This window comes from Ammospiza caudacuta, chromosome 3, assembly GCF_027887145.1.
Source record: "Ammospiza caudacuta isolate bAmmCau1 chromosome 3, bAmmCau1.pri, whole genome shotgun sequence".
NCBI lineage: Eukaryota > Metazoa > Chordata > Aves > Passeriformes > Passerellidae > Ammospiza > Ammospiza caudacuta.
Genome location: NC_080595.1, coordinates 69,033,161 through 69,060,954, shown reverse-complemented (window position 1 = coordinate 69,060,954; position 27,794 = coordinate 69,033,161). Strand labels below are relative to the sequence as shown.

Here is a 27,794-nt window from a genome sequence, read left to right as displayed (position 1 = left end):
TTCAGACTCCTGAAGGAGCACCAACCTTTAAGGTTTGGGCATTAGTCTTTGCAGGACTGGGGCCACAGCTCCTAATGCAGTAAGAGTGCACGTGACCTCCATGCCATTTCTCAACCCTGTTTCATTCCTCTTTTGCATCATAGGTCGCTACTCCCTTAGTCATGAATGCTTGTAGAAAATCTGGAATTACAAAAGAAACCCTTCTTAGATGTTACGTAAATATTACCTGTCACATGCTTGTCACGCACTGAAGGGGATGTGAGTCCCCGTCTCTGCAGCCTGGACAGCAGATCCTCCTGCTGTCCCCTTCTGAATGTCATGCACCCCACTGTGCTCTCTAGCTGCCCACCTGACAAACAGACTAGCCCAGCTGGGATGGACAAACAGACACAAACAGCTTCAGACCCATTCGTGCAGAGTCCAGCAAAGAAGGCAGAGGAAAAGCATCTGCTGCAGAGCATGGACACAGCAAGGGTACCTGCTGCTGCCCAGTAGCCTCCACAAGGAGTTTCCAAAATGAGCTCTGGATGTATTCACCACAGGTATTTAATTCCCTTTATGAAAATAGACGAAAATCAGCAAAGCATGAAGGAGTATACTGTTTTGATTATCTCTGAGGTTAAAAGTGATCTGTCAAGGGAAGGATGGAGGTGGGGATAGAGCATGGCATTTGTGGGAGCAGTCTCCACTTTATTTTAATGAGGTCTTTGCTTCAGTACTGCTGCAGTCACAAGAGTTAAGCATGAAACTCTTGAATGCTTATATGTGCCTCTACACTTAGAGTCTAATGTTGGAGAGCTTTAGGGTAGTGTTGCTTATTTCTTACCTACTTTCCCAGTGTGTCTTCCACAGGAGCCCGCAGCAGAGGAGGAGGAAGGGAGGGGAGAGAGTGTGAAAGAGAGGTTGAATAATCCCTTCTGCGTCCCCTAGACTGTGTGCTGCTGCTGCTGGGGAAATGTATCTGCCCTGTCTCCTCCTTGGGTCAGGAGCTGCCGACCCTTCTCGCCTTCCCTTTGAAGTCATATTTAGGCTCACAAGACAAGCTCTAGCTAGGGCTTAAATGTTGGGCCCTTCTTGGAAGGGAGGAAAATGCTGCTGGTGGCTTTGGATGCAGCAGCGTTCTCTAACTGACAGTTGCTGTGCATCTTTTTCTGGGCAAGTGTTGTAATTAATGTGCCCTTTTGATCACAGAAGGATGAGCCAGCTCCTGTGGAGGATTGTAGCGTCTTGGCTGTCTTCCCAGGCCTGCCACCCAGAGGAGCAGTTGCAGCAGGGAAAGGAGAGAGTCCTATGGTTATTTTCAGGAGTGAGACACTGATTTTGTATGCTAGGCAATTTTGCATAGGGAAATGCAAGTATCAAGTAGCAAGATCATTTAAAAAAAAAGGAATAGGAGAAAAAGAAGACAAAAAAAAGAGAAAGAAAAAGAGAAAGAATAAGAGAAAGAAAAAGAGAAAGAGAAAGAGAAAGAAAAAGAAAAAGAAAAAGAAAAAGAAAAAGAAAAAGAAAAAGAAAAAGAAAAAGAAAAAGAAAAAGAAAAAGAAAAAGAAAAAGAAAAAGAAAAAGAAAAAGAAAAAGAAAAAGAAAAAGAAAAAGAAAAAGAAAAAGAAAAAGTTTTCCTTCAGTCATTTCCCAAGCTTTGGGACTATAGCTTAGGGAACCATGCTGTTAATTTAGTTGCCAGCATAGTAACACTGTTATCTAATTTGAATGTAGTGACAAGCTACTCAGCCTGGGTTCTTCATGTCCATTTCTAGTCTTAAAGGAGGAGTTACTTTAGCAGTGCACTTTCTACAGCCTCCTTAGCCAGGTATAAACCCAGGAATAATGTGCATCAAAGCTGTAAGTGCAAATTGCAGCAGACAGGCCCTGGGGTGCTATGTCCCATCCTTCTGCCCCTGCCCTCTCTACACCAGGTCCCCCAAGAGATAGGGAAGGTGCTGGAAGAGCCCGCTGAGGAGTGTGAGAGTGTAGGAGTGCAGGGATGCAGAGAGCGCAAATGCAGATGTGCAGGTGTGCAGGGTGAAAGACTGTAGGAGTGTAAGAGTGCAGGGATGCAGGGTGCAGGTGTGCAGGGGTGCAGCGTACAGGAGTGTAGGCATGCAGCTGGTGCAGGGTGCAGAGGTACAGGAGCGCTGGGCTGCAGGGTGCAGGTGTGCATTCTCCTGGCCCCCCATCTCATACATGGGCACTTCATTTGTCGGCTGCAGCCCACAAAAGCACAGGCTGGCCAAAGACAGCAGCATTTCATTAGGTATGTGCCAGTTGCTTATTCATTCATAGTAAAGGCAGGGTAAGCACCTGGCAGGAGTGCTGTCCCATTAGGAGATGTAATAGCACATTGGATATTACTGAGGGTACTCCATCTCCCTGTGGCATGGTGCATTTCCTTCTGCCCTACCTGGCCTGGGTACAGTTGCAAGGTGCTCCTCCTCCCTCATCATACCCACCCCAACTTCTCCGCTTCTCCTCTCCTTGACTTCTATCCTCAGCCTGAACCCTGCATTCCATTTCCTCTCTGTTCTCCTGCCTCACCCAGGCTCTTCCCTCCTGCACTCAGTACTCTGGCCCCGCACCACAGCAGCAAGGAGCAAAGAAACAGTGTGAGGAGGGACACAAACTTTCCTGCCAACGTTGTTTGCATGGAGTCAGTATTTACATGATGAACAGAGTTGGACAAACATGGGCTTTTTCAGGAAGAGCCAGTGCAATTGGTCTCAATCCTGCAGTGAACCTCTGTGGCAGGAACCAACCCTAACACCTGATTCTGACCCAGTGGAAAAACTCCTCTTTTCCAGAAGCTGGGATCTAAAGAACTGTGACAGCCCCAGTTGCACAGAGACACAAATGATTATTCTGTCTTGACAGACCTACACAGCTCCCTCCTTGTATTTAACTGCAGTCCAAGTGAGCTGGATCAGGAAAGAGACACTTGATAGCTGCTGTTTCCGTGGTTGAAATATTTGTGAAGTTAGCGCATAATCTGAAAGCAGAAGCTAATAAATTATAGGGTGCTAATTGGGGCCGGAGTGGAGCCGTCAATCATATTATCCTAAACACACAGAGACCCTCATAACCTAAAAAGGCAAGAAAGGCTCCAGGAACAGCTCCCAGTTGTCACTAGCCATGACCTCCACTTCAGTGAGTGCACAGACAGTCAAGGCAGAGAGTTTATTCTGCTAAGAAAATGCAAATCCTGTATTTAAGACAGCACTTTTATTTGATTTTGTTTACACTCTTTGGGAGTGTATTTCCCAGAGAATGTTATTGTTTTCATTTGCCAATTAACTTGACACTTATGCCATTAAAAATAAAAGTAGATCAGATAAGAATTTGCAATTTTTATATTTGTTTAGTCCTTAGACAAATTCAAGACAATTCACAGTCCAACCTCCTTGCACATAGGCTTGTTTTTTAAAAGCCATCCTATAACTCATATATCTTTTATTACTTCCCATGCCCCAGTAACATATATTTAAGTCCTGCTCTTAGGACCTGCAGGACTCTGTGATCTGAGCCAAAACACAGCTGTGCAGACATGGTAACTATAGGGTGTTTGCAGCTTTAGTCACTTTGTCACTACTTTTTTTTATATTGCTTCCATCAAGATTGAGTATTTTACTCACAATATAAAACTAAATCAAAGAATTCTAAAGAGACTTTTAGTAACACTTTTCCCCAGAAATTTATTTCTGTTTGTAGATAGGTAGGCATCCCAGAAAGCATTCCCTGAAGAAAAGATGCGACTGGATCAGATCACCTTGAGGGCCATCACACAGCACACGCAGGACAATCAGGGGATCAGGCTCAGGCTTACAAAAGGCAGGTCTTGCTTGACTTACCTGATCTCCTTCTATGGCAAGATGCCCCACTCAGTGGATGAGGAAAAGACTGTGGATGTTGTTTATCTGGGCTTCAGCAAAGCCTTTTACACTGTTTCCCACAGCATTCTCCTGAAGAGTCTGGCTGCTCATGGCTTGGCCAGGGTTTTACCCAGCTCACTTAGTGAAAAGCTGGTTGGACAGCCGGGCCTAGGGAGCAGTGGTCAGTGGGGTTACATCCAGAGGGCAGCAGACACAAGTGGTGACCCCCAGGGCTCAGTACTGGGTCCAGTCCTGTTTAATATCTTTATCAGTGATATGGACGAGGGAATTGAGTGTTGCCTCAGTCACTTTGTAGGTAATACCAAGCTGGGCAGGAATGTTGATCTGCTGTAGGGCAGGAAGGCTCTGTGGAGGGACCTGGACAGGCCGGATCCATGGGCTGAGGCCAGTGGGATGAGGTTCAACAAGGCCAAGTGGCATGGCCTGCCCTTGGGTCACAACAACCCCAGGCAGTGCTACAGTTTAGGGGGAAGAATGGCTTGTAAACTGCCCAGAGGAAAAGGACCAGGGTGTGCTGGTTGGCATCTAACTGAGCATGATCCAGCTGTGCCCAGGTGGCCAAGAAGGCCAATGGCATTCTGGCTTGTGTTAGAAATTGTGTGGCCAGCAGCACCAGGGAAGAGATTGTCCCTCTGTACCCAGCACTGGTGAGGCCACACCTGGAATCCTACCTCCAGTTCTGGGCCCCTCACAACAAGAAGGACATTGAAGTGCTGGAGCATGACCAGAGAAGGGCAACAGAGCTGGTGAAGGGACTGGAGCACAAGTCTTATAAGAAGCAGCTGAGGGAGCTGCGATTGCTTAGACTGGAGAAAAGGAGACTCAGAGGAGACTTTATCACTCTCTACAGCTGCCTGAAAGGAAGCTGTAGCGAAGTGCCAGGCAACAAGTGGCAGGACAAGGGGACATATTTCAAGTTGTGCAAGAGGAGGTTCAGGTTGGCTATTAGGAAGAATTTCTTCATGGAAAGGATTGTCAAGCACTGGAATGGATTGCTGAGATGGCAGAGTCACTGTCCCTGGAATTGTCCAAAAAATGACTGGACATGGTACTTAGTGCTATGGTTTAGTTGACAAAGTGGTGATTGGCCATAAGTTGGACTTCATTGTAGGGGGAGAGAATATAAGTAAATGAAGGTAGTATAGAAAGTAATCTTACCCCCTAAAGAGTTGCAGCTGGGTTAATTATTAAAGCTTAGGAGCCAGCCTGATGTTAACAGGCCACACCTGTAGCCAATCAGAGGAGTGTTATAAAAGAGTGGGTTGGTTGGTTGAGGGGAACTGGAGTCAGTTGCCTGCTGTGAGGACAAGGAGGAGTCAGTGCCTAGAGGGGTTGCCTACAAGAAACATCAAGGAGGTATGAAACTCTAGCAATATGGAACCCTTGCAATGACAATAGAATTGTTGTACTATAATGACAACACTTCATGATTTTGGAGATAATTTCCAACCTTGATTCTGAGAATCTGTGAAAGGCATCAGAGCTGGTGAAGGGTCTTGAACACAAATCTTATGTGAAGCAGCTGAGGGAACTGGGGTTGCTTTGCCTGGAGAAAAGGAGGTTTAAGAGTAACCTTATCACTCTTTGTGACTACCTGGAAGGAGGTTGTAAGAAGGTGGAGGTCTGTTTCTTCTCCTAAGTAACAAGTGACAGAATGAGAGGAAATAGCCTCAAGTTGCACCGGGGAGGTTTAGGTTGAGTTTTGTGGGATATTTCTTCTCCGAAAAAGCTATCAAGCATTGGAACAGGCTGCTCAGGGAACTGATGGACTCACCATCCCTGGAAGTACTTAAAAGACTTGTAGATGTGGTGCTTAGGGACATGGTGCATTTGGAAGTGCTGGGTTGATGGTTGAAATTAATGATCTTAGAAGGTTTTTCCAACCTAAATGATTCTGTTCCAGAAAGAAAATCCAGCTATGTCAACAAAATTACAAAAGGAATTAAAATCCAAACAGGGAGTGGTTATTTTACAACTGTGTTCTTACAGTGAAAGATAGAAGACAGCAATGAACATCCTCCAAACTGAAGATGTCATATAAAGAAGTTAACACATCATAAAAAAGGTTATTTATACAGCAGTATCAGTTATGTCAGTAGCAATAACAATATTTTTGGCATCTTAACTTGGCTTTGATACCCTGTGTTTCTGGCCATTTTTTAGAGTAAAACATAATCAGTTAAGAGTTGCTAAGTGTCATTATAAATGGAGCCACGATTGTTTGAAAAGTCCAGCTGATTTGCAAGCTTCTGCAACTAGAAGTGTGTGTGTAACAAAGATTTTCAAGAATTAATTAAATGAAACTGAGCTAGAATTTTTTAACCATTAGCAAACCTGCTAGCCTATCTTACAGACATTATTTTCTGCAACATCCTTTTTCAGGTCTAGCTGAATAATATAAATTTTGTGTAGAAAGAGGTAAATTTGAATCTAAAGCTTGCCTTCACCATTAAAATGCGTAGTTCTAAACCCAAATTAAAGAAGATCAATTTCACCTGGTTATGCTTAGTAAAGCCACACCTGAGGACTCAGTCATCATGGACAGCATGCCACAGATGGCAAAGAAAATTTAAAAAAAGAGGAAATTACCTGGAGACATCAGCCAAGTGAAATAGATGGTAAAACTTTCTTTGCTGAAAACCATCATGGAAAGCAAGGGTGCAGTGATTCTGCTGTCAGGATATTTGTGCCCTTCTATACAAAAGGTGAGAGAAGCAAATTTTGAAAGACATTGTGAATCAGAGAGTGTTACTAGACTGAGTTATCTAGGGCACCAGGAAAGCTGATGAACAACAACTTTAATCTCAGTGCTGGAGCCTGGCTTGATGTTCTCAGGCAAGTTAGGCTGAGGTGAACTTGGTCCTTGACTTTCTTGTCCTTGCCACTTATGAGCAGGTAGCAAACACTAACAGAAAAAAACTTGTGTTAGCAGTATAGCAATACAACCTTCTGCATTTCTGGTGGTCATTCTTAAGTTTCCCAAATCCTGTGATGATGCCATTGAATGAATGACAGTAAAGTCTCCCAGAGAAGATGAGATCTGAATGTAAAATACAAAAAAGGCGAAGAAATTGTCTTGACACCCCAAGTTTTTCTGTCTAACGTGATAAAACCAAGGATGTCTTTTGCCTTTCATACCTCAACAAATCGTCCTTTCAAGCTGTGTACATTTTCCCTTCAGCCACATTCCCATAGCTTATGTCACTGGGCACTCCCTCTGTGGCACATGGGAATCTGAGAATGATCCTGCTAGAGCCTGGCATATCTCTCAGTTACATGGACATTTCCATAACTTTATCTTTAATAAGAACTTAAAATTCTTGTCATAAAAAATTGTTTTTCTTTCATAGTATCCTGATCATGGACCCCAAATAGAAAGCATGAGGTACACAGGTTTTTGGATAGCTCTGGTCATCAGTATGTGCCAGCTCAAAAGCTCTTGCAATCAACCCTGAAAAACAGAAATGCACTGATGGCTGAGTGCTACCACCTGCTGTAGGGCTAAAAAGAGAAGACTTGAAATTCAGAAGACTGAAAATTCTGCCTTAGTAAATCAGTAACATCTGCCATGACCCTTCACATTTACAAAATAATTTGCAAACATTAATTAATCATCACAGCATTTGTGCTGGGTTGTAGAAAATTCTAATTACAGGCAGAAGTAGAATATTTTTCACCTATTCAAGTTCATGTCAAAGGCAAACCAGCTACAGACACGCAATATATCCATGTCTATCCAAGCACAGCTCAGAGTTCAGCCATGGCCATTTGGGAGCCCAGCACTTGTGGTTTGTGTGTGTGGCATCATTTGTGCAGTGTGCTCACCATTGCTGCTCAGTGTTTGTGCTGGTGTCAAGGAACACCAAAGAGCCTGAGACAGGAACTGGCTGTGGCCCAGAGACTCACCTGGGGCATCTCCTGGTGATCAGATCACCCCATCTCAGTGCCTGAGAGCATGTCTCTTCTCCCCAGCAGCTTAGAGACTGTACTGGCTTGGAGTTTATTCACAGCAGATCATCTTGTGTTATATATTAGATTTGCAGCCAAAACAATACTGATAACACAGTAATATTTTAGATATTGCTGAAAAGTGCCTGCATGGTCAGCAATAAAATGGAGGAGACTTAAAGAGATTAGTCCTTTTTTTTTTTTTTTTTTTTTTTTTTTTTTTAGGAACTGGCTGGGCATAGGTCTACCTGTCTCAGGACAAATTTAAGCCAAATACTTGGAGACAGATTTTATACTGCTGTACATCAGCTTAGCTTAGCATATCTAACCTGATTTACAGCATGGTGCACATGCCTTATACTACCCTTATCTCACATATAATCTTTCTGATAAACATTTATTTTCTTTAAATCCATCTATATTTATTTAAAATCTGTAGCCATGGAAGTCAAGACATTTGAACTCAAGGGTTTCTTGACTCTTTCCCTTGATCTGTGATAAGAGGAGGTAAAAATAGAGGTAAACACAGGCCAGGTAGAACCCATTTCCCTGCCCAAGAGAGAATGTGTTTAAGAGGTCTTTCATTCTCATTCCTACTCTGTCAAAAAGCAGCATGAAAACTGCAATCAGACCTGTCTGCTGGAAGGCAAGAGGTGACCTCCTCATAGTGACTAAGTGTTGCTGAGAAAGACATGAATAATCAAGAAGAGTTTGAATGAAGAGAGAAAGCAACACCCCAATAAGACAGAGAAGATGAAATCATGAAGATGTGTAAGGAGAAGGGTGATACAGAAGTATGAGGGATTAAGAAACTCCCTTCAAGTAGAATCATGGGTGGAAGCAAGTGAGGCTAAGTTTGCCTGCATCAAATTCAGCTTTACCATAACTCATTGGAATAGTTGCATTTGCATACTTACTTCTCTAAGGCAGGAAAATGAGGGAGGGACAATGGAGTTTTGGCCAGTGTAAGGGTAGGGCCATGCTCAGAGCTCACACTATATCACTGAGCATGACTCAGATGACTGCAATTACTGGGAAGGGTAGGTATTGTGTCTTCCACTGAATTCAACGAGTTATAGATCAGGATCCTCAAATTTGGATCAAGAAGTTAATTTTTTTATCCTGTCCAATATGTTTTTCATATTATCAAGTACAAAAGACATAGATCACTGGTCAATATCCTAAGGTTTCATTTATTGGCAGTGTGTTAAACTTGGCACTCTTTTCTCATCATGCTGTCCTAACTTTTTCATTAAAACTAGGCTTGCCTTGCAACACTTACAAAATGTGAACACAAGAATTACCTTCCCCTTTTTCCTTCTGTACTGCTTTGTGGTTTTGTGACTGCTTCAAGGCCTGGAGGGCATTACTCCTGGCTGCTCTCTGTCCCTGATGCTCATCTTTCCCACTAACCCAGTTTACACACATTGGTTAGGCTCTTCCATGATTCTTTTTTAATGCAAACCGACACAAAACTGAACTGAATTGGGATATCACATCACAGGTGTTCATGAGGCCTGTGAAAGGTATTGTCTTGACAAAATTTTGGGAGGATTGAAGGTTTCTCCTGCTAAAGAAAAAGCTATCATACAGAGTTCTGTTGTTCAAAACCTTTGTCTGGGGCTTGCTGACTGAGTAGCCTTCTTGACTTAAGTCAAACTATGCACACAGAGCACATTCAGGTGTGGTGGCTACAGCAAAGGGATCCTCCTGGTTTCTGGCTACCACATGCCATAGGTTAGCAAACGTTAGTAATTTTTAAATTACTGAAATGGAAGGAATCACTGTACAACCAATCAAGCAGCACTAACAGAGGAAGGAAACATAATACAGTATTTATTTGTTTATCCATTGCTCATGGTCTGGTGAGCATAGCGAAGTGCTGCAATTGTATTTATTAGCAAATCTGTCTTTTACACTGATTTGTAGATGAAGAAAAATATTTATATAATGCTTGAAAGAGCTTTTTCAGGAACCTTGAAGAATCCTAATTCAAAATTAGGAATTTCTATTTCATTTTAGTAAAATGTTGACACTCCACATTTTTTTCATCTGTGTTGAATCTCCATTTAAGAAACTTTTGAAGTTTGATTGCAGTGAAGTTGCTTCTCACAAATGTATACATTCTGACATCAGATAGAACCTTTACTACTGTCTAGTGTGCCCCATTATAAAATATTTGCATAAAATTGCAGCATGTTTCTAGCTTCCTGAAAGATGTCAGTGAATAGCTCTGTATAATTTGCAAACTGCTGTTCATGATGAAGTTAGAAAAAAGCTTATTGCTGTCTTTTATTGAATAATTATTTGTATAAAATTTTATTATATACTTTGAGTTGATCTCCAAACACCAAGGAAGAGCACCTCCCTTCACCCTGTATGATAAAAAATAAATGAGGATGATGAACATTCAAAAAGGAAAGGAGAAGAAATTTAAGAAAACAGGAATGTCCTGACTGTCAGATCAATGTGCAACTTAATATGCAAGATGATTGCAGACATTTGTTTAATTAGGGAAACAGACCACCTGTAGCAGGGGACAACCTGGTCGCCTTTCTTCAGCTGCTTTCTGATTTGGAGTTTGATATTTATGGGGTTTTTTTCAGTTTGTAAAATCCTGTTTGTGCACAATGAAACTAGACTTCAACTGTTTGGTTTTCTTCACAAAAAAGCTGGTCTGTTTTTTGAAACAGCATACCAGTATTCCCTTTTTGGAGGGGCTGCTGTGTGCCTGAGGCACATGTGAGTGCATAAACTTAATACCACAGTAAAATCCCTTACTGTGTGGTACAAGTTTTTTTGCTTTAAACTCTCTCCTGTGAAGCACCCAAACCATAACATGTAGGAAATCAAAGGCTATGTAATTGGTGTCTTATCCTGATACACAACATTCAGTACCTCATTATGTTTTCTGGTAGTTTTATTAAAGAATTGATTTTTTTTTTTTTTTCAGACATCTCTGTAAGTATGATAACATGCAGAATATTTTCCTTGGCTTATGTCTTCTTTGAGGAGTTTTTTCTCTTTCACTCTCTTAAATAGCGGTAACCAGACTTAACTAATTTCAGCAGAATTGATGCTTTCTTCATCTGGGTTGCCTTCTTTGACTAGTACCAAATAATTTAAGCCCTCTTGATTCCTTGTTTCCATTAGTGTGGCTGAAAGAATGCTGTCTGAATCTGCACATGGGATATCATTATCTGCATTAAAAGAAAAAGAAAAGAGAAAGGAAAATAAAATGGAAAAATATTTTAAAAACTTAATTAAAAAAAAAAAAGAAAATACAACACTCACTAATATACATGCGGTATTAGAAAGCAAACAAAATCAGACAGCTGCTGGAGAAAGTTGGTCTAGTGACCCCATAAGAATGGTGATTCAACTTTATTTTCTGCTGTTGTCTGTGTGGACCAGAACTTTAGGTAAATCACTTGGGAAAGGTTCATATCAGTGTTCATACCTCCAGAGGCAGCAATAATGTCATGAATGCATGACTTGCTTCTTTTCCTTGTAAAGAAGCATAAAGCAAAAGTGATTTTAATCTGAACCTTTGTAGTAACCCTGTTAATAATACTGCTAAGGAGTCCTGTAACGTTGGCAGTTTTCTATCTACAAAATCATTATATACTGTCTCTCTAGAGGTCTATCTAGACTTCTGTCTCTGTAGTATTCTGCTCTTCCAGAAGCTTACACTTGGCAATCCACTGTGTTTTTCACGTTTTAAAAAACTTTCCATTTTTCCTTAATTTGATGCAGTTTATCTATACATAGTTGCTTGAGATTTATTGCAGGGGATATAAATTTTTTAAAATATAAAAATTGTTAACTAAGCACTCAAGTTATAATTGCTACTATTTTTTGCATTTATTTTTTAATGTGTACCTTTTTTTATTACACTCCCTCCTTATTTTACTTCATAACTGAAAAATTAAGCATATGACATTCAGGGTTATCTTTTCAAAGGAATCACAAGCATTGTGCTATTCCACTAGGCAACACACAATTTATTATGTCACTATAATCACACATCTCCCCAGGCTATAAAGTCAGAAATTTATTCCACATGCTAGAGTCCATTAGCATAGGAAATACTATCAGGAAAAGCCTGAAAGAGAATTTTGATTTTAGAAACCTGTTAGCAAGATGGGGTTTGGGACACAGAGCAAACTGTGGTCACATACCACAGTAACTGACAACAATGAGAAATCATTTGATACTCACTTTGTCAGTTCAGGGCTATTATGGCCATATTTAGTAATTCAGCTCCAGCTAAGCCTTTACCAACCAGTTCAGCTCTTCTCTGTAGTTGTCTTTTTTGTTTAACTTAATGGCAACCTTCAGGGACAATTTGCTTTGGAAAAGGCACACAGGCAAATGCTGAGGGGACGTTTACAGCAAACTCTTAAGAGGGAAACCTTAAAATAAGGACCCAAGTAAAACTGGGTATTTACAGACCAGACATATGCCGGCTGACCTGCCTAAGTATAGAACACTAGAGGAGCATTCAGATTTGTTTCCTGTATAAGTATCTGGAACTGATGAGGTGATGTTTACACAAATGTGAGTATGAGGTCACTGAGATATTTTTACCAGATATATAGATACATTACTAATTCTTTCCCCAACAGGTCTGAAGAACTAGAGAATATATAAAATTTTATAATTCTTTTTCAGCTTATGCGCCACTGTGTTTCTCATTAAGAAAAAAGAGCTAAAATCTCAAACACCTTGCCTTGGTTTTACTTTTTGAGCTGTGGGAATGCAATAAGGAAGAAATATTATTTTTGCAGAATATTCTTATCATATCCAATGATGGAGGAAGAATATAATATTGATGACCTTTCTCCTATGACATGACATGTGTAAGACACATTACCACTTTGACTGTGACATTTTTGACTGTAAGTGCCCTTTCCTTCACTGTTGAGTCATCTCTTAGTGCAGTGTTCAGCGCTGATGAAAGTTTAGCACCATTCTGCTCTACAAGGCAAAGCTGCACAAAGATCTCAAGTTATATAGTACAATGCTTGACTGTTATGTAGTTAGCAAAGCAAGCGAATTATTTTTGCTCATTTAGTTGGAGCAGAAAAATGGATGGAGACACAAAATACTAAAAATGAGTGATTGAAGAAAAAAATCATGTTATATTGTGACATTTCCCCAGAAATGTGAGGACTACAAGCCCAACCAGCGCCCTGGGAAGCTGTAAGTCAATTCAGAGAATTCTGAATAATCTTTGGAAAGTCCTCCCAAAAAATGTTAAGAAATTGAAGGAGGATAGAGAGAAACTGGAGTGGAGAGGCAGGTTGGTATATTTATAAGATATCACTATTTTCTTTTCAGTTTTAACATCGCTAAAATTAGTTGATTGATGTACAGTCATGCTGGGTTATACGTGAGTAAATGCAGGATAAACCATGTGATGTGATCCCCTCAGATTTCACAAGCAAGGCTGGCCTGAGTCAACAAAACACCCCAAGAGGAGACGTCCAAGGAGCACCTTCATAAAATCTGAAGTCATGCCGGACACTCAGCTACACAGGCTTGAATTCTGAGGGGTTGTCTACATGGTGAGCTGCTGCATAGTGTAGAGTTACCTAGGTTTGCTTTAAACAACCTACCTCAGGGCACGAGGCAGGCTTGCCCTGTCAGTCCAGAGCTTTGTACGGGCTGAGGAGTACCCCACTGAGAAGCAGGATCCCGCTGAGCTCTGTGCTGTCCCAGGCTGCTTCCTACAGCTAAAATGGCAAGTTCAAAGCTCAGCATTGTACTTGCACAGACACGTCTCAGGTCCTAAATGCATGCGGGTTTGACCTTGCTGGAGTTTTTCCTAGTAGAGCTGTGCTTAAAGCTTAAAGGCTGTGCTCAGAACTTGTGCATTAAGCATATGTGGGCCAAACTGCAGGTAAATGAATTACAACCCCTCTCTCCAGGGATAGGCAGAAGTTTACTCCAGAGAGCCCCACACTAGCTGACACACGAAACAATGATCTCTGACTCATACTATAGAGGAGTAGAGTTTGCTTGCTTAGCCTCCTCTGAGAAGACCAGCCCTGACCTGATAAAATCTCTGCTTTTCCCTTCCCCATCCCAGCACCTCAGTCGGCTGCTTCCTGTTGCAGGGCAGCTGCAGAGCCGAGCCAGGCCGTGGGTCCTTGCCTGCTTGGTAAACTCTGGGGGCTCACGACATGTTTTGAAGTCCTGCCTGGAAGGGTGCAAATATTTGTGGTGTCTTGATAAGCAGACAAGCGGGTTTTGGTGTTTAAATTCAAGAAGGTGACAACATTTAAGAAGAGAAAGAATGTCAGTAGAAAAACTGATTGGTTGAGACTGAATAAACTGATCTAGAGATGCTGATCTTATATTACAGCTATTTCAGGGCCAGACCCTCAGCTAGCATAAATTAATGAAGTTCCATTGAAACCTGTAGGGTGCCACCAATTTACACCAGTTAAGTAGCCAGCCTGAGATGTTACTAATTTCGGGTGACATAATCCCATATGATGCTTAGCACCTTCAGTATGGTAAGGTATTTAGAAGTCCAGCCACATTTCCTGTTTCTCAGTAATACCCTTCTCTTTTTCTGTCCTTTGTCACTGATGCACAATGCATGTGGCAGTAAACAAGAGACTGGCTGACTTACTGGCATGGATGAAAGATACACCCCCCAGCAAACACATTGGAGAGAAACACCTGATGACATATCTTTGTTAAGGGTGAAAACGGTGGCTATTGAACCTTGACTTCTTTACTTCAGCCATGTTGGTTAGTTCAAGGAGACAGCTCCTGTGTAGAGAGTATTTTCCTGATACCTGATGGCCACCTGGAGCTGGAGGAGCTGTGTTTCAGTTTCTGCACATAGCCAGTAAGAATATAAATAGAACAAATATATATCCGTTTTAATACTCCACTCTGTATTATGTATCAGTGGAGATATAGCTGTGTTTCCTGCCTGATGAAGCATATGATCTTGCATGGTTTGAGGGTGACTCACTGAGCTTTGCTATTCTGTCAGACACTAAAGGTGCTAAAAGTGAGAATTTTGTTCACCCTACATTTCCCCTGCACTAATCTGCTTGAAGCAGTGCCTCTCTTTTTATTTTAATGTATTTTTTAGAGAACTGTGTACTGAAATATTTGTGTCCTTGTAATTACAGGTATAAACCTGCTTCTTACCTAGTTTTTTAAATTTATAATATAAATGCACAAAAAAAACCCCACTTCCACATGTGCTGCAATGCAGTAAGACTATACAAATAGGAAAGAGCTCCCTTTCTCCATGTTACAAAACAAGTTTCATTTTGCCAAATTTTAACCAGCCAGGTCTTACATGTCCAATTGAAGCTCCTTGCCTAGGCTGTCTTTACAGCCAACAGAGAAAGGAGGAATGAATCACTTTGTGGAGATACTTAATCCACATCCTTGCCTTTACACATTAACATCCCCTGAATGTGTCTACAAGTCTCTGGTGACAGCCTAGACACCTAATGTAAAGGCAGTTTTTATGTTTTAGTAGCCTATATCTATCCACATCTGTCTACACAAATGTCAGCTCTTACAGTCTTACACCATCTGAGTTTTTCCTTTGGTCTACAGCAAAGTATTGGTGTGATTTCACTTGCAGAATCATATGGCTCATGTGCACTCTCTGGAATCAAACACCATTTGTCTGGAGTACAAATAAGAAACTTTTACAGCACCAAGTTTCACCAAGCTGCAACCACTCACTCTTTTTTGGAAGCAGGCTTTTCTCTGACCTCTGCAGGCTGTGGGTCAGCTGCTCACTAAGCTAAGTGGGGAAGAGGATTACTGAATTTCAGAAAAATACAAAGGAGACTAGATACAAGGTTCTAAAACTGTTCCTTATCAACACATCTGCTTTAGAGAAGTTTCCATTTGCCCAAGTGATTATTTTACGTTCAGAGAGGTCTGTGGAGTAGTTTTTAAAAGGCAGTTGGGTTTAGGAAATAAACTGATGACTCTTACATGAGGAACAGAAAACAGGTACTCAGCCAGTACAGAGAGCAAACATATGATTAATGATGAAATTGCTGATTCTTTAATATCAAGTCCTCTCAGTGCAAAATTTTGCACTGAGATTAAAAAAAAAAAAATACAGATGACAGTTTTAGCAAGTACCTGAACTGCTGAAGAAATAAATACACTGCCTTTGGAAAGAAAAATGGAAAAAAGAAACATTACTAAATTCTAACTCTTGTATCTTGCCACATTTTTCAAGCAATATCTCCAGTTTAAAATTTAAAAAATCATGGTTTTGAGGCCAAATAAGTTTCCTTTCAGTCTTTAGTCTTTTACCCTGGATTTTCTCCAAATGTCTGGCATCTCCTCTTGCCAGAGGAGCCTCTTTTTCTAAGCAATTTAACATTTTTTCCATATAGGTCCAAAAGCCATAGTGAGGAGTAGCCCTGATAAGAATAGTCCTTCTAGGTCATAAAGGCAAGAAGTCTCTCCAGCTGCTTAATGCCCAGTTGTCTGATGTCAGGAAAGGCGTTTGCCAAATCAAACAGGTGTTTCCATCTGTAAAGGGGCACTCACGGGACCTGAAAAGCTATAGTGCTCTCTTATATGTGCAAATGTAAAAACTGATGTCTGAAAATAGATGGTCCAGTTATTTTTACAGCAATGCAGGGCTGTCCTTCTAGCATGCTGCACTTCTTGGAACTGGGGGAAGAACAGACTATCTTTCAGCAATGAATGGGAACTCTGGTGACAGGGCCTGTGCTCAGGAAATTCCCATTGAATTCAAAACCCACTGGTGTCTCAGTCCTCCAGCTGGATAATGTTGCCCTCACTCTAATAAATATTGTAACTGCTACTTTAAGCCCAAAATCAATGTCTTGGGGAAGCCTGTCAGAGCAAGAAGGAAAAACTGTAAACTGGTAGACCTTGGCCCTGAGTTTACTTCCCTCCCTTCCAATGCAGCAGCACCAGGAGGCACTGGTATTGCTCAGGCGTGTTTATTGACACTTGATGCCTGCTTTAGAAGGGTAACTCTTGCAATAACACAGCATGTGCCCCTTTTGCCATCCCCATCCTCTCCTGCTAGCATGCTGTCCACTAGCAGCCTGTCTGTATTGGTTTACCCACATTTGCCATCTCTGTGTCACACTGCACTGGCATTAAGGTGACTGAGAAAATCTAATGTTTTTCAGCTCTCCCACCTATGAAAATCACCAACAGCATGCATGGACCTGCTAGAAGTGTGGCTAGGTAAGACTCAACAGAATTTGGAAGATGTAAGGCAAAGTATCTTAGCTATTTTGAGGCATGTAATTTCACTTTGCTTGACATTTGTCTCTTTCTTTTGAAACTAGGTCACCTGGAGAGAGCAAGCATTTCTTGGCTAGAGGCTCGTGGCTAGAGTTTCATTACACACAAAGGCCAATGACTGTGTAACATTTTTGGAAAATATTGTTGAGGATAATCCATCATGGAACAGAATTTGGATTATTTGTTTTGGCTGTCATCTTTCTACTACTACTATGAACACAAGGAACACTTCACTTAGTCCCAGCTAGAAATAAATACAAATTTTAAAAATCACTAACTTATTATACAATGTGTTGCAAATTACAGTCTGAGACATATTCCATGCCCCAAACTGTTTTTGACAGGGTCATAGGGGAGCACACATTTTAGTCTGGAAACTCAAGTAGAACCTGAATGGCCTTTTCTTGCTTAAATCAAACTCACTTCTGGAGCCCACATCTTACTGAATTCCACTGCATGAGATTTACATGGCAGGCAGAAAAGCCGTCCAATTAATTCAAAGCTGGAGAGCTACAGAAAATTGACATGCATGTGTCCTTGGTCAGAAAATCCAGCAACAATAAGACATCACAAGGACTCTAGAGCTTCAATCAAGTAAACAGCATAACATTTTATTTGGCTTATTAAGACTGTGCTTGGGGAAAGAGGGAGATAACCTACAGGTGAATTATAAATATACAGGAAAATAAATATTGCGTTATACATGTAAAGAGCTAGTCAAGTGTTTAGTCTTTTAAAATCCATTTAAATGGAAGGATGCTATGCAGATGAATAAAATTCAAGCTACCCTGTCTCCTGAAAGGTATTTCCTATATGAGAATCACCAAATGAACCTGAGGAGAAGTAAAGAAGGACTTTTGAGAACTGAACCATGAAAACATTGAATGGAAGCATGAAAACAGTTGCTTTGTCTTCTCCTCCCAATGCAGATCCAGCAATGGGTCTGAGGCAACAGCAGCTGGGCAGAACCTATGGAAAGGGAAGAATGAGAGGAAGCCAGAAGAGGGAACATGACAGCTGGTGGGGAAAGGCCCAAGGCTCAGGAAGAGAGTGTGCCAAGTAGAAGTTCTGATGGCCAAAGCTCTGCCTACACTGAATTGCCCTGCTTACCACAGTGGGCCAGATTTTACCAACTAAATTATTATTACTATAAGCAGGTTTAATGGAGTCTGATTTTAAAAGTTACTCCTCTCAACCGATTCTCTGACTAAAATTACATTATGGAGTACAGAGCTATTATTAAGACCACCCTTAAAGTCCATTATACTACCATATTTTCTGCACTAAACTGATTTTTTTTCAAATTTTTATCCTTCAAACTACACTTCATGGAAGCCTTAATCCATGTTTTCCTTTACAACTTGGTAATTTCTAAGAATGCAACTTTTTCTCCTGGCAAATAAACAAAACAATGGGTTTTTTCTGTGACCTCTGCTGTGTGGCAGAACCTGAAACTTTGGCAAAATAATGTTTCTTACGTTAAGAATATGTATTTGTCATCTCAGTGAAAGTAATTATTTGCTTAAATTGAGCAAGTTAACAGCTGGAGAAAGATCAGGCTTATCTGACCCATGATAAGCAGAGACTTGCACTGAAACGAAAACTTTTTCATGTTACATCTGTGCCAGGTCTACTGCACCACAAACATGGTAACCAATCATCCAGACCCTTTCCCCAGTTCCAAGCAGAAGAAAAGTAGGTTACTCCAGAAATTTCAGCCCTACTAAACATTTTGACAGATATTGATGTAATGCCACAAGAACTTAACTCTGTTAGCTTTCTGTTGCATGTGGTGTTAGGGAACACAGAGGAGAGATGTCTAAGCCAGGAAATCAAACTAGCTCAGGAGTGGGTGCAAGCCTTGTGTCCAGTGGATGCTGTTCTCCTGTAGCCATCTGAAAATTAAACATCTAGTCTGAGATACTACAGCTGAGATGTTGTATTTTGGACACTATCCTGAGCAATGTGTTTGGGAGGACCCTGCTTGAGCAGGGATGTTGGACTGGGTGACTTCCAGTGGTCCCTTCCAGTCTCACCCACCCTGTGATGCTACGTGAACCAAATTATGGTTCTGGATGCCATCCACCTGGATGCCAGCCATCATCAGTGAAGAATCAGGCAAAAGGTGACCCCTTTCCTGCTGTGATACATGCCAAAAAACAGGAGCTGTCACTTTCTGCTTCTGACTCAGAGCTCCCTAGAAGAGTATCCTAGATGAGGCTCCTAGCCTGTAGACAGCTGCATTAAGGTGAGATAAAGTCCATCCGGAATGTAAGGCCTATTAGCTTGGGCATAGTGCCTAATTAATTGGCTGTAGTCCTTTCCTGAGCTAATGCCAAATGTAAGTTCTTACATTTGTGCCAGACCAAGTATCCTTTCCTGAATGTTGTTATTGAGAGCTAAGATACCCTTAAAGAAACTAAAGAATTACACTATGTGCAAATTGTTTTTCATTATAGCATAAGGGTGCAAAATCAGCTGTTAAAAAAGCATGAAATGACAGATTATCTGTGCTGGTCCCTTCATGTCTTTATAGAGTTTTTAGTCTTGTAACGTAAACATGCCATGAACAGGCATGATTTGACATAAAGAGGAACTGTAGTGGAAATAAACTGATATTTGTAAAACTTCACCAAATTATAAAGATTAGCAAAATATCAAATTAAGTGACAATTGGACAATGGCAGTGAATTGAACATTTGAATTCTTCATATCCTGAAGAAAAATGTCTGTGTAGTTGTGTAATTGAGCACTGGATCATTTCTGGGATGGATCAGGAAGTTTTTAGGAAAATGTGAAGTACTGAAGTATCAAAATTGTTTGTGAATCAGGCGAGTTCCTAGTTCAGTAACAATTTGTGAAGGGAAAAAAAAAAACCACAAAAAATCGCCTTCAAAATGAAGCCTTTAGATATTTTAGCTTTTAGATATTTCAGTCAGATTTGGTTTTCCTAGAACAGAAAGTAGTTCTTTAACCATTCAATATTTTTCATTATAAAACCATAGCATGCAAACAGGTTAAATGAAAAAATTAATCTGTGAAATAAAAGTGAAATGTTTCAACTGATAAAAACTTTCTTTTTGTTGAATTCAGATCACAATTTTACTAATATTGTTCACTTTTTCTCAATATTTCGTTAGTTAAGAATTACTGCAGGATGTGAATAGATTACTATTCAGGCCCAGCCAGGATGTTAATTTCCATATTTAGATGATTTACATCCCAGTTGCACAGACAACTTCAAATTTAGCATTACCTTTTTTCTTAATTCCTGTGTTCACAATCTTAATAATGTTCTTATATAATTGAGCTTTGTTGTGTCCCATACCTTAAGTGTGTCTTCCCTAACACCACTTCATTTGTTCACAGTGTGCAGAGCATAGGCAAGACCTCAATGACCAGGGTTTGGCTTGGATAAAGGCTGCCTTACTTGGGTGTCTAAATGGTGCCTCACTTGCAGGTGGCTGCTGAACCAGTGCTCCTAGAGGAAGTGCCTAATGGCCATGTTTACCTCATGGAGAGGGCATAGACGTCTTTGAAACTGGGACAGATTTCCACATGGAGGCCTTCCAAGGCTCTCCTGGCTCTGCAAGGAACTTAGGCATCTATTTTAGAGGAACAGGGTTGTGAATTACCAAGAATTCAGATGCAAATTGGATATCTCTGTGAGTCAGGATTACAAACTCATCTGGGCCTTTTTGCTTGGTAATCTTACACAGCCTTCATCTAATTCATTGTACCTCAATGGCATAGAAGGAACCTTTACATGTTCAGTATGATAGAGGTAAGATAGAAGTAAATCTTTGCTGTTTCCATGTAATAGCCAGAGACTTGGAGGCAGTGACAAATGCAGGGCAGAGGCCACAAGAAGAGCAGGTGCTGGCCCAGACTCACCTTCAAAAGCTTCATTGATGACTCCAGTTGATGCCTCTCTGTTCTCAAGGCAGCAGATGAAGGACAGTGGAGATTGTTTTATCTCTTGCAGTTTGTCATGAATACAAGAGAAAGTAGGTCTGTTGTGAGGTTCTTGGGACCAGCATCTCATCATTAAATCACATCTGAAAAAAAAAAAATTAAATGCAAACAAAAATTATAATAGAGTCATTCATCTCAACAATTACCATTAAAGATCTGGGAAGCAATTTTGGCCTGAAAAATTTCTGTATGGTACAAAGATCATCAGCACCTGCTGAGGCAATGAAAAATTAAAGATCAAATTAAAGTTGAGAATAATTACTATAAAACATTTTAATTTTTTACCATGGATCTTTTTGAGATTGGAAGCAGATATAACACTAAAAAATACACATTTGCCATGAACATCTACTCTGACTGAAGAAGTCAGGAATACTTTCTAAGAAAGCAGACAAGGAGGAAATCCTCTCACAGAAAAAAATTAAAAAAAAAAAAATTAGGGAAGTGTAAAATCAGAAATTAACCTGAAGTTTCCAACTTATTTAATCCTCCTTCAACTCAAGCTACCTCACATTCAGGAGAAGTTCAAGGCAAACCCTCCAGCACAGGGAGAGTTAATTTCAACTTCTACCTCCAGACCAAAACAAATAGGAGTAAGCTTTCCAAAGGCAAACATGGTATGAATTTCCCCTGGGTGTAGGGATTCCAGCCCACCTTGGACAATACTATTGCTACCATTTAGTGGGAAAATTACCTCCTGTTTGTCTAAATGATAGGATTGGTTTTTATTCCTTGCTCAAGGTGAGTTTATGCTACACAAAACCAAATCCTACAAAAGCCAGGGAGAGACAGGCTGAAAACCAAAACACAAGCCGGCACCTGGATATGCTAAGTGTTGGGAGTGGAAAGAGGTCTCAGAGCCTCAAAACCAGAGAGCAGCCAGTGAAAGGCTGGTTCAGGAAGCTGCATCTGGAATGTGGAGCATTTACCTCTAAGCCTTAAGTTCAAACCCTCCCCTGACAAACATCTCCCCAGACCTGCTGCTATGTGACACCAGGCGTTAATCTGTTATGTGAAATGAATTGCCTTGCTCAGATCCTCGCTTATCCGTCTTAAAAAGATGACTGCTGTCCTTCACTACAACTGGGCATCTTAAAAAGCCCTTGGCTTCTGATTTTTCATGGTGTTTTTCATTAAAATATTAGTGTCAAGTGAGAATGTGAGTAGAAAAATTGTTTCAAAGCCACTTGCCATCAACCTGTATTCTTGTGGTTTTCAAGTTGAACAGAGTAATTATGTTTTTTTCAAGAGGATTCCATGAAATTCTGAAAATCTGTTTTAGGAATCTAAAAAGTGGTATTGGCTTCCTAACACTCTGAATCAATTAATCTGCTTACTTTTAGGTGTACTGGTCATTGATGACTCTGGAAGTATAGAAAGAAAAGAACTGAGTATGTCTCAAAATAAGGTTAAATAACTGGTTTTCCTTCTGCTGCCAGCAAAGTGTCTGTCACACAGCCTTGGATGCTGGAAGCCTAACAATCTTCTCTCTGGTCATGCTTGTTGGTAGGATATCCAGGCAAAAAAATATGAGCTCAGGTGCTGTGCTTCATCAGGCTTGCACTTGGGCTCTCGTGAGCAGAGCCTTGTGGAAGAAACAGCCAGATACTGACCAAGAAAGAAACAGGATACGATGCAGAAGTCATAGACCCTGAGAATGTTTTGGATTGGAAGGGACCTTCAGGGATCGTCTAGTCCGACCCACCAGCCATGTGCAGGGACATCTTCCGCTACATCAAGTTGCTCAAAGCCCCACCCAGCCTGGCCTTGAACAGCTCCAGGGATGGGGTATCCACAGCTTCTCTGGGCAATCTTTTTCAGTGTTTCACCACCCTTATGGTAAAATAATTCTTTCTTATATACAATCTAAATTTACTCACTTTTCATTTATGAAACAAGAACATCACAAGTGTGGAATATTAATTTTTTTCGTTTGTTTCGTTTCCTATGACCAATCTCTGCCTTTCTGAATAACTATTTTTATTGGACAACCTGCTTTATAGAGCTGTTCAGTTTTGCTATGGAGTAAGGATATTAACTTTTGCCAAAACTGTAATTCAGTACTGTAATTTTCTCATTTTAATTATATTCCATGTTTTTATTTCCTAAATCAAATTACTTGGTGATTGGCTTAAAGTATCAGTACTGGTATTTTTCACTAAGTGTTTAATTCAGATAGGCTTTAGGTTTCATGCTGTCTCAGAATATATCTGCAAATTTTACATGTACAGCTATTTCTGGCATGACACTTAGCTTTTGAGGCATGCTGTGACATCCAAAGTTTCAAGTCATATGGCACAAGCTTTCATTAGTTCAGAAATGCATGAGTATGAGACCAGTGAAGAGGGAGAAAGACAGCTTGACATGCCAAGATACACGTAAGTGAGAGATTGAACATATTCCTGTATTTTTGGGGAAACCAAACATGGGCTAGCAAATAGCACATCACTTCATGAGAAAGAGATCCAGAGGATTCCCCTACTTCATGGGGAAAGCCTGTCAGGAAGAAGTGAAAAATGACAGTTCCAAACACAACATTAACTAAAGGTTTATGTTAGGTTAAAGAGTTAACCTTTACACTAGATGTACACCTACAAACCCACAGTTCACACCTGTGTTTTATCTGGGGGCAACAACTGAATGTTCAACGGAGCTGCTTATGTAGTGCTGGTTAGAATTTGAGAGCCTGGAAAAGTAAAGAACTAATATTCAATATCTGATATTGGAGGCAGAATGTGAACATTCCTGAAATGCACTATAGTGCACAGAAGCTACAAGCATTACCAATTATTTTCTCACATGAAATGGGAAATACAATTGATGTGTGATTTTCTTAGAAAATGAGAAAATTTGTCATGATAAAAAGTCCCTGATTTCATCTGATACATTCTGTTCAAGTCCTTCTTTTCTCTCACTCTCTTAATCCCTCCAGGGCATCATTGCCAGAAAAAAAATTGTAAAAAGCTTTTAGTTACCAAATAAAAAATTTTTATCAAAGTCGCTCGTGTAAGTTTGCAAAAGACTGAGCATTCCTGAAACTGCAACTTCAAGTCAGCAAATGTCCTGGTGCTTGTACAAATTCTCTAGACTGCAATCCATGGCCTTTGAGGATTTGTTAAATTATAAAGTTCTGACTCAGTTCAGTCCAAACCTTGGCATTCTCTTGCATGCAAGCCTCAAACCCACGTGGCTGTGCCAGATGTGGATTTCTGACTGCAGATGTATTTACATTCATAGATCTAATTCATGTGTCAATATATGTGTCTCATTTATACGTCCCCAAGACCCTTTTTCAATTCTTTACCAAGCTTTACCTAGTCACAGGTCGCTCGGGAAAAGCAGGTGATTAGTTCCTGGAGTAGCAACTTATGGAGGCAAGGGGACGAAATTTTCCCCCCTTCCAAATAAAAAACCAAACAAACAACCCATTTCCTTCATGCTTTTGCACCCTAAGGTTTCTGTGCCTGCCCTACTTGCACTTGCAGTGTGAGCCCATCACAGATTCCTAAACACTTCTCAGCTGAAGTACTTTGGCCTTTGAACTCTCTTCCTATCAGTGATGGTTTGTTTTGTCAAATGACAATGAGCAAGCCAAAGTGTTGAGGAGACAATTACTGACTGCTGATGTCCTGATGCAGGTTCAAAACCACAAGGAAGGAAGCAGGAATGTCAAGAATCCTGGCTTGCCATTAATGACCTAGCAAAGCAGCAAAAAGCTGTTTATGCTACTGACAGAAGCTGCACGCAGGTGCTGAGTGTTCACCAAATGAGATAAAAGATGTTACAAGAGTCTAAGCTCATCAGCTCTTTGGCTTTCAAAAACTACTATTAGGCATTGATCCTACAAGTTACAACAGGCAGCCCAGTATGTAAGACCTCTACTCTGCTACATTCAAGATCTGGGATGTTAAAAATTATTTCAAACAAAGTTTTCTTGATTTTTCTGAAGATCCAGTCATTCATTTTAAGGCAATTTATGAGCCTTTGCTTAAGTTTGAATGTCAGACTAGTACATGGATATAGCTGCCTCCTGTGCTTTTTTATTCATAGGGAAGATGTTAGAATTTTTTTTTAGGAAACCTTTCTCAGCAGAAAATATTGCAATTAAAATTTCTTTGGGCTTTCATTTGTTCAGTGACTTCCAGTTTTCCCTCTGTTATTAAAGTAAAATTCTAATCTCTTCAGTTCTTCAGTTCCTCCGAGTGCTAAAGCTTGGTTTGGGGTTTTTCTGTGTTTTTTATTCCTAACATGGTATTTCAGCTATATCTACATAATGATAAATAATCACTCTTCTCTTAAGCTCAGAACACTCTTACTAGTGTAAGATCTATTATGGAGATATTGTCCTGCCAAACACAGAATTATTCTCAAGTCTTTTCCTCTGCCCTGGGAGTAAGAATTGTTCACTCCAGTAGCCTCTCCTTTTGTAGAACCAGCTGTCAAGTGCGTTGCTGTGACTGCTTTTGCTGAGTGCGTGATAAAGAAATTGAGACATGAAATTAGAAAATACTGAGTGATTGTTAAGCTCATATTCTGCTTCCTCCTTCACACACCTATGGACAGTATGGGTTTGATCCACTTGATGTATTTATTTTATTCTGTTAATTGCAAGAATTTTGCAATTAAACCTGAGTTTTGTGCTCAAGACACAAACAGAAATTGAAGGATTTACTTATCCAGTTCAGATAAAGACAAACCAGAGGTGCAGACTTCCTTTTTCCTGTACTGCTTCAGCTTTTCTTACTGGCTTGTTTTGAATCCTCTCTACAAAGGGCAGAGTTTATTTTTCACGTATGTTCTATTATTAGCCTATTCCTGCACCTACCATTAAGAAAGAGAGTTTTATCTACAGTCACAGACACATGATGTACCAGTAAAGTCTTTCTTAGAGCCATCTTAACTTCTAACCAATACCTTCAGGTACTCTCAGCCTGTTCTTACACTACTACCAGATCCATGCCTTAAATTCTTATTCACAGGTTTGTCTACTGGATGAATTAGCAGGTTGGCCAGTTTCATTGGAAATTAAACTGGAGGATGTTGGGCCCTTTGTGGGCATGACAACCTTCAAAATTATGACCAACTGGCAAAAAGCCTCTTGCCTCTTATGAATATTATCAACAACATTTTAACAAATTAACTTACAGGTCATCAGGACAATTGTTTGGAGTTTCCAACCTTCCTCCTGATCGTACATGGTGTAAAACTTCTGTATTGGAGAAGCCTGGATATGGCTGTTGACCCAAAGTCAATGTTTCCCACACTAGTACTCCAAAAGCCCTGAGAAGCACCATAAAAAAAGAAAAAGAGAAAAATTACTAACCATAGCCATCCTGAAATCTCCCTATTAACAGTTAGATTGTGTCTAACCTAAGAATAAGACTCAGAAAAATAAGGAGTAAAAAGACATAATTCAGATTTGTCCCTAAGCCAGCCTTGGAATAGCTAAAATAAATGTGTAGAACTGAGATGCTTTCCCAGACTCACTGAGCTGCAGCTCAGAAAACACTGAGAGCCCACATCCTTCCCAGGAAACACTCAGGTTGAGCATGTTCTCATATAAACAAGTGTTCTGAAATCTCTAGAGGTGTGGTTTAAAATGGAGAAAGACAAGTTCTCCCAAGCACCACTTGTGGAGCAATCAGCATCTCATTTGGTTTGGCACAGAGTACTAAACTACTTTCTTAGATAAGAGCAAGAGTAGCAGTCAAATAGATAGGGGCAGGCACTGGGGACTTGGACAAGACCCATGGGCTGAGTACATGTGGCCACCTAAATCTGAACTGGTGTGAATACCAGGTTTCATGGATCTGGTATATTCTGGGTGGATTTTTTTGTCATGTCTCCTGACAGTGGATCTCTGCTTCTTCACAATAAACTCAAAGCCACTCAAATGCACACTTCTAGCTAACCTCCACAAAAAAAAAGTACCGTGACCTTCCCCTGACGATGCTGCAAAGTCTGGTCTTCAAAATAAAAAAGTCACTAGAAGAGGGTGAAACTGTAAGGGCAAAGTATTTGGCTATTGGAAGGAAACGTCAATAAACCTAATGGAAAACAAAATGGAACAGCATGCAGGCAGTCAATTCACTGCCCAATCAAGCAAGAACCACATTGTGGGCCTGGTACAACTGTAAAATTATTTGAGTGACGCTAGTTCCTGCCAGCCAAAATCCAAAGATCTTAAAGCATAAAGAAATTTATCCATTAAATATATTGTCGTGGTATCAAATATTTCATTAGATCCTTAAAATTTCACTTAGGAGGAAGTCTTCCAGAGCCTAAAAATTATTAGAGATGGCAATATACAACCCTGTAATTCCTCCTCTAAACCAATGTTTTCTTGCTGCAGAATTTAATATGGTTTTTGCCACAGCTTTGTGGCAGCTGTAACTCACCAGACATCAGAGCGACTTGTAAAGACACCATCAATAAGGCTTTCAGGAGCCATCCATCTGACAGGGAGTAGACCTTCTCCTCTTTTTCTGTAATAATCATTTTTATAGACATCTCTGGCAAGCCCAAAATCTCCTATCTTTACTATCCGGGATGAACACCTATATTCCTTCTCGGACACAAGGCAGTTGCGAGCAGCCAAGTCCCTGATTTGTAAGGCAGAGAAAAGAGGATGGAGTTAGCATTGCAGAAAAACTCAGGTCTGTAAGACTCTGGGTCAATATTCTCTTCAGAGCAGTG

At 40.5% G+C, this 27,794-nt stretch overlaps 1 protein-coding gene and 1 long non-coding RNA gene across 2 annotated transcripts in view; one reads left to right on the top strand and one right to left on the bottom strand.

Moving 5' to 3' along the window:
* The first annotated feature begins 411 nt into the window (after positions 1-411).
* On the top strand, positions 412-17,987 carry LOC131555888 (uncharacterized). Its single transcript, XR_009274557.1, has 3 exons — positions 412-542; positions 17,006-17,063; positions 17,168-17,987. It is a non-coding gene; the product is annotated as an uncharacterized LOC131555888 (long non-coding RNA).
* The window catches only part of ROS1 (ROS proto-oncogene 1, receptor tyrosine kinase), a 67,947-nt gene continuing 50,985 nt past the window's right edge, over positions 10,833-27,794 (bottom strand). The window contains exons 41-44 of the mRNA XM_058802191.1: positions 27,497-27,700; positions 26,244-26,378; positions 21,018-21,181; positions 10,833-11,032 (exon numbers count right to left, since the gene is read on the bottom strand). Of these exons, the coding sequence (XP_058658174.1) occupies positions 10,887-11,032; positions 21,018-21,181; positions 26,244-26,378; positions 27,497-27,700 (649 nt within the window). The 3' untranslated portion in view covers positions 10,833-10,886. The remainder of the gene's footprint in view (positions 11,033-21,017; positions 21,182-26,243; positions 26,379-27,496; positions 27,701-27,794) is intronic.